Source organism: Galeopterus variegatus, unplaced genomic scaffold, assembly GCF_000696425.1.
Source record: "Galeopterus variegatus unplaced genomic scaffold, G_variegatus-3.0.2 Scaffold3130, whole genome shotgun sequence".
NCBI lineage: Eukaryota > Metazoa > Chordata > Mammalia > Dermoptera > Cynocephalidae > Galeopterus > Galeopterus variegatus.
The window spans coordinates 117,630-125,247 of record NW_007729241.1 but is presented as its reverse complement, the minus strand read 5'-3'; the positions used below and the strand labels follow the sequence as shown (position 1 = coordinate 125,247).

The following is a 7,618-nucleotide window of genomic DNA, read 5'->3' as shown; positions in this document are numbered from 1 at the left end:
CCTGGAACCATTTACATTCCTACAGTAGTATGTTAGAAAGTCCCCAGTTTATGGGCCGGCCTGGTGGCGCACTGGAGAGTGCACCGCTTGGGAGCACGGCGGGTGCCGCCGAGGGTTCGGATCCCATGTGGAGACCGGTTCCTGCTCACTGGCTGAGCGCGGTGCGGGTGCGACACCGAGGGTTGTGATCCCGTTACCGGTCAGTAAAAAAAAGACAAAAAGGAAAAAAAAAAACAAAAAAACAAAAAGAAAGTCCCTAGTTTCTTCTAATTTCTCCAACCTGGGTATTTTCATTTGTTTAAAAAAGCTTTGCCCACTTCATAGGGAAAAAATGTGATCTTCTTGTTGCCTTAATTTGCATGCACCTGATTATTAATGTGATTGAGTTTTTAAAAATGTTTATTGCTTAATTGTATCCTTTCCTGAGTTAACTCCTGATGTTGCTTGCTTTCTCTCTGTGTATTTGACTTTTTCTCCTCAATTTGCGATAATTCATCTTTCACTTAAGGATTTCTAATGCTCACCTCATTATCTACAATGCATGACATAATGGTTGACAAATAGTAGGCATAAAATAAATTTTTGCTGAACACATGAATAAGTCTTTTTATACATAAGATAACACACATATATGATATAGAGCAAATATGTTCCCGGTTTGTATTTTTCCTTCTGATTTAATGCCTGGCACTTCAACACGTAAAAATTTTCTTTTTATGTCATCACATCTTTTGCTTAATGGCCTCTGTCTTTAATGCAAATGTTATCAAGATTATAATTATTTTTTAGATCTATAAACTTCTGAAATGTCTACATTTTTAATGAAAAATACTTAACTTGAATATACTTCAATTTATGACATGAAATTAGAAATCTTTTTCTTTTAAAAATGCTTAACTAGTTGGTTTAACACACGTGTTAAATATTTCATGTTTTCCACATTGGCCTGAGATGGCTCCTCACCTATATTAATACGTAAGTATTTACACACTTAATGTGTGCAGAAACAGTTTATTTTATTAAATTTTTCTTCCGATACACAACATTTCTTTATGTTCTCCAAAGCCCCATATTCTTTTAATTATTGAAACAAAATAGGTTTTAACGTCTGGTAGGGCAAGGCCTTCTCATTTTTCAAAATCAGGGCTCCTATTTTAGCACCTTTCTCTTGCAGGTGAACTTTTCTAAAGTTTCCCCAAACATTTTGTTGGTGTTTTGATTGGCATTGTGTTAAATTTATTCATTAATCGACATCTTTACAGTATTAAATCTTCCCACCTCTCCACCAGCTGGAAGTATTCTGTCCTTCCTCTGAACTCCCTTAGCATGTGATACCTTTTAAAAAATCACTTTCTAACTATACCCACCCAATTTTTCAACTCTGAAACCTGAGAGTTGTCCCCTTCCCTCCCCTCCCCAACCTTCACCCCATCCAATCAATCATCAAGTCCTGTCAGTGCTACCTCCTAAATTTCATCCACTGCTGCCTGTCCCCACCACCGGCACTCTACTCCAAGCCACCATCACTTCTGGCCTGGGACACCACACTGGCCTCCAACTGACCTTGCTGCCTCCACCCTGGCTTACAAGCCATTCTCTGCACTGCATCCAGAATGACCTTTTAAGAGGCAAATCTGGTCATCACAATATTCCCATAGCTCCCCGTGGCATATGGGTAAGGGCTGAACAAGCAGGCCTTGATATGACCTGGCCCCTGACCTCCCTTCCAGCTTGAACCCAACCTCTCTTTAACTCATTCTTTCTGCCCTATTCATCGTGTCTGTAAAACGTATCCCATGCTCTTTCCCACCCCAGGGCTTTTGCACAAACTGTTTCTCGTCTGTCCCATCCTTCCACCACCTCAATTTGCAAAGGTTTGATTCCCTTGGCATACATTCCCAGCATCTTACACAACGCCTTTTTTGTACTCAGCACATGGGCAATTCCTTGTTCAAATCGGTCTCCATGCTGATAACACTAATGGTAATAAGAATAATATCACTAACAAACACTTTTTGAGTAATAAGATATGAGCCACTCTCTATCGCAAGTGCTTTATATGCAGAGGTATGCTAGATCTGGCTTTACCAGCTTGTGACAGCAGGTGGCTAAATTTTCAGGAACTTTATGAGTCGACTGATGTCACATCAGTAGCTTGAAATCAGCCGTAGTGAAAATATTTGCATAACGGAAATCAGTAAATGCTACAAACCAATGCTTTTCTAATCCCCTTTTTTCTGGAGAGCTAGCTGTTAAACCTTTCCCAGCCCACCCCAGTCTCCGTATCATTTAGTCCTCACCTCCGCCCTGTGAGTAGGTCACACATTTTAAAGATGGGGAAACCAAGGTGTTCATTCACTTGCCCAAGAGTTAAGAACTGTTTAGGAGGCAAGCCAGGCTGTGAGTCCAGCCAGTCTGACTCCAGAGCATGAGCAGTTCACCCGCACATCACTACGTCATCATGTCTAGCAAGGTTGGATCCTATCAGTCTGACATCTGTCCCCATGGTCCCCAGCACGTAGCACCATGCTGAACACAGTGCTCATGCTTCATGAAAAAGTCAGTAATGTCTCAGCACATCAGGAAAAGAGAGTTCTTTGCTGATACTACATTGCCAATTAAAGACACCGGACAGGATGACCAAAGACCGGAATCATCCTGACCCCATCTTCAACTCAGTTGGCAATTCTAAGCAAGTCACTTTTCCCTGGATCTCAATTTTCTCTTCTGCAAAAGAGGGACTTTGACCAGATGATCATCAAAGTCCTTGCATCTCTGAAATTCTTTGGATTTACATGCAACATAACATCTATTATTTTCCCAGTTGTATGAGCTCCTCTTTTGCTAGGCCCTGTGTTTCCAAGAACTGTAGTCCATAACCTCCTCCATTTTGTCTGCCAAGTTTCTACTTTCCTTTCAGAATGTCACTCTACTGTTACTCTGGGAAGCCGTCCCTGGTTCCCCAAAGTCAGTCACTCCCTGCCCAGTGCCCCTGAAATGCTTATTTGCTTTTATATCTCTTATGGGACTGAACCTAATTATTGTAATCTAGAAGTAGCTATCTCCCCTTCTAGAATTGTAAGCTGCTAGAGGCATTACTGGTTTTGTGGCTTGAGCATAATTTTGAGCACTGACATCTGGGTCCTACCTTCAGAGTTTCATATCTAATTGGTCTGGGGTCTGGTCTAGGCATTGGTGATTTAAAGTGCAGCCAAGGGTGAGAACCTGCTTTCAGAGGAAGTTTGAATGAATGAATGTACATGTGTACACAACGTGCACACAACACCCGGCCCCAACGTCTATAGCCCCACCTTGTATCAAGGTCATTCTTTACTCCTGTAGAGAACAGAGAATGGGCTGCAACATGCTTGTCATCATAGCCACCTACCTCCTCACAGGCCGGACTCATTATCCGTGTCCAGGGGTTGTCTTTGAAACACCAGAGAAGCTGGAAGCTTTGCATATGGCAAGTGTCCTAGAGTGAGACCCATTCTTCACCTGGCTTCAGGGACAGCCTATGCTCCTGGTTTCCCCCTACCCTGCCTGCTCCTTCTTGGTCTCCTTCCCAGGCTCCTCTGTATCCTGAACCCCACATGTGGGTGTTGCCAAGGCGCCACCTATAGGTTTCTTGCATCCTGTAGCTTCACCCTCTTCAGTGGCCATCTGACCCAGCCCTGTGGCTTTAAGTCCTGTGGGGATGCTGACTGTGCTCTTGTTCCACATCTGCAGTGTCTCCCACCCAAACACTTCCCCACCTGCCTGTCCTGCCTCACCTCCCCACTCCGTCCTCCCCAGCGACTCCCCCACAGCCACACTGGCACTCTAGCTCTTCCCCGATGACATCAGCCTCCTTCCTGCTCCTCAGTCTGTCATCTCGCTGTGTTCGCTGCCTGGGACACTCCCCCACAGATTCATGGGCTTTCAGGCACTATTCCAGCAAACACCAGTGAACCAAGCAGGAAACACAGCCCTGAGGAGTTCCCAGGATGGAGGGAAGGCGATGTGAACAGAGGGGAGAGGAGGTCAGAGAGGCAAGGCGGGAAGGGGGGCAGATCTCCAGTGGATAGGAGGGGACAGCCCCTCCTGTGATTCGGGTCTCTGCTCCATGTCCCTTCCCCAGAGAGGCCTCCCTGGCCACCCTGCCTCATAACCCTTCCCTGATTTCTCACTACGGGAGACCATATCATTTATTTTCTTCGTTGTCTGTCTCCCCTCTGTAATGTAAGCTTTATTAAGATGGAGGACATCACCTTACTCACTTCCATATCCCAGAGCCAGAGTGTTGCCAGCCCACGGTAGGCAGGAGATAATACTAGTTTGAATGAATGAATGGATGAACTGTGACCCTTTGGGAGCTAGAACAGTAACATCGTTTATTGTGACTGCAATAAAATCTTCCATAAACCCACAAGAAATAATACCTGAGATATTCCTATCTCAGGAGAGTAAATTCAAAGGCACATTTTAAATAAATATACCTGAAAATTACCCCCTTCCGTCTACAACTATTTGATATCAAACCTGACATGAGCAGAAAGCTGAGTCCAAGTGAAAGAAGAATACACTATATATAAAACAATATTAAACATTTGTAATATGCTTCATATATTTTCTTGGTTTATATACTTCTTTCTTTCTACCCCTTATTTTCTCTTTCAAAATACAAAACCCTAGTTGTGCCTTCAGTTTTTCCTCCACGTAACTCAGTCTTTATGCCAACAGCATATGCTTTTCCAACGATAACACCTTTGAGTTACTCTCCCATGCATGGAAACCCTCAGTGTGTTCTTATTTCTTACCAAATCAAGTCCAAACTCCCATACAACACTTGTCTCCCCATTTTTAAAAAATTGTGTTAAGATACACATTAACATGCAATTGACCCTCCTCACCATTTGTAAGGTACAGTGCAATAGAGTTAGTTATATTTACATTGTTGTGCAGTCCATCTCCAGAGCTCTTTTCCTTTTGCAAAACTGAAACTCTGTATCCATTGAACAACCACTTCCCATTCCCCTCCCCCAGCCCCTGGTAACCACCACTCCACCTTCTGTCTCTGTTTTTTGGTTTCCTTCCCTCTCGAGCCTGGCTCATCAAGGCTAAGCTCTAGTCTAAATTCTACAAAGTGCACCGCCACAGCTGTCGGACCCTGGGCATGTGCCCACCTCACCCTGCAGCCTTGGCACTGGGATTCCCATGGCCATAACATTCTTCCTTCTTCCCTTTGGTCATCCACATCCTCCCTATCCTAATACTTGGTCTTCAATTTCTATCTCCTCCTTGACACCCCATCCCACTGCTCTAGTCCACACTAAACTCTCTTCCTGAAACTCGTATTCCATTCATTGGCAATACCAAACATTTCAAATTTACAAATTTTCCAGATGTTTTGTCCAATATACCACTGCCTCTTCAGAAGTTTCTAAACTTCCAAATAAAGAAGGGACCATCTCTCATGTGTCATCTGCACCTTCCATGTAGACATCCAATAAATATCGTGCTAATAGATGATTTTTACTTCCATAAAGTTTAAAAATACTTTGAATCAGTCTGCAATACATATGTGTCATCTGCGCCTTCCATGTAGACATCCAATAAATATCATGCTAATAGATGATTTTTACTTCCATAAAGTTTAAAAATACTTTGAATCAGTCTGCAATACAATCGGGCAAATTTCTTGAATCTTTTCAAGAAAATTTAGTTACAGCCAACAACTTTGTCTAATTTATCTTATCTGACTGCTTGGATAAATGACTCTTCTAGTGTGGTTCCAGCAGAGTAAAATGCGTAATGGTGTGTTCCTGAAATGAGCTGCTGTGATCATCTCACAGACCACGCAGAAGTTGCTGAAGTAAAATACAAATTTAGAGTTGAGTGTACACTTCCCCACTCGATGTCTATCACTGAATCCACTCTTCCCACACTAGTAGAAAGACCTAGAAAAACGATGGATGATTATAAAGCAGAGAGGCTGGGAACCAGAGCAAAGGTGAGCCAGGAGCCAGCCTCCCTTGGAATCATTTTCTCACCCACCTGTGTAAATGAACCTTCCTGGGGCTCCTTTGCAGAACTGCTTGGATTTATAAGATAATGTCACTTCCACTACTCCAGGGATATGCCGAGGAGGAGTCTGCACTCTGATGGCATGTGGGGTTATTAGCTGAGGAATGAATAGATGGGGGAATAAAATACCATAATAAAATATTAGATAAGCCATCACAGAAGATGTGGGACACAGAGCACCCCCCATTCCTATTCCCCAGGGCTTCTCTCTGCTCTAACTGATGTGCTCCACACACTCCCTGAACGTCCCACAACCCAACCTACCTAGGTCCTTTCCCTCCAACCAGCCCAGCTCCAGTCCCTCCCCCCTCCTGCTGCCCACCCCCACCCCTGGATTCATTCCCTCCACTGAATTCCTACACTGCCTGTGACTTCACACACTGATGCAGCAATTCCAAGCCCAGGGTAGCGCTGTTCCCTTTCTTGTTGTAATGCATTTCATATGATTGTAACAGTAGAACAGCCAACTTGGAAAATGTGGAAATTACAGAAAAATATTAACATCACAGGGACAACTGATATTAATGTTTAGTGTGTTTCCAATACTTTTCTATGGATGCATGTTACATAATCAAATTTTACATCCATAGATGCTGTTGTCCTGACTTTTTTTCCCACTTAACATTAGAGCACAAGCATATCCTTTCTTCTGTGTCATTAGAATTTTTTTAAAACATAATTTTGAATGGTGGAGTGATAGTCCATCATTTATTTTACCATTCTCTTATTATCCAATATCTAGGCCATTTACAATTTTCACAATTTTATATAATATTGCAATGCATATTTATCTTTGTTAAGGAGTCCATCTCTGCAAATATCGTGACTTCCATGTCTTTTTAGTCTTGTGCCTGGCTCATCCCAGGTGCCCAATAACATGTGTTCGTATTCCTGATATTCTAGGAATTACTAGTTTTCCCCAGACCAAAACAATCTTTGGGCCAAAAGAAATCAGGGAGGCAGGTTGCCTTTGCCTACCTCACTCCATACAAGCATGGTCCCAAACACCACTTGGAGGCCATCAAAGAAGTTGTCCCCGATGATGATGACCATAGCTCCTCCTGTGGTCCAGCCTTCGCTTGGGCTAATGGCTTTGATGCAGGGGGTAGCTAAGAAGACAGGAAAGAGTCAGGCCTGTCCTTTGGTGGTCAAAGTTTGGAGTTTGGGGGATGGGCCTCTCTTGAACATTCCAAGAAGTTCAAACTGAGCTGTGTTTGACTTGCCATCATTCCCTAATTGGTTGTTGGTTTTCACCGGGTCATTAAAGCCTAACGAGTTGACCATTATGTATGAAAAGGTAAAACACTTAGTTAATTGTGCAAAGGGTGTTTTTTAAACTCTGTTGTTTTTGCCCATATTTTTATAAGCTGATCACACTGGAAATGTGTAAATCCCTTTTCTCTCCCTACCTCCTCTGCCCCAAAATGTTAAAATTCACAAGACTTGTTAACATGCTAGAGAGAGTGGGAGAAAGCAAAATCTATTGCAGTCGAAGGGATTTTTCTCAGCACTATTAAAAGACAATTTCTAATCAGAATACTAACTTTGTAGG

The 7,618-nt window shown here is 42.9% G+C and overlaps 1 protein-coding gene across 1 annotated transcript in view; it reads right to left on the bottom strand.

Annotated features, from left to right (window-relative positions):
• The window catches only part of LOC103599862 (transcription factor COE2-like), a 77,532-nt gene that overhangs the window by 44,497 nt on the left and 25,417 nt on the right, over positions 1-7,618 (bottom strand). The window contains exons 3-4 of the mRNA XM_008584041.1: positions 7,045-7,175; positions 6,037-6,163 (exon numbers count right to left, since the gene is read on the bottom strand). Coding sequence (XP_008582263.1) covers positions 6,037-6,163; positions 7,045-7,175 — 258 coding nt within the window. The remainder of the gene's footprint in view (positions 1-6,036; positions 6,164-7,044; positions 7,176-7,618) is intronic.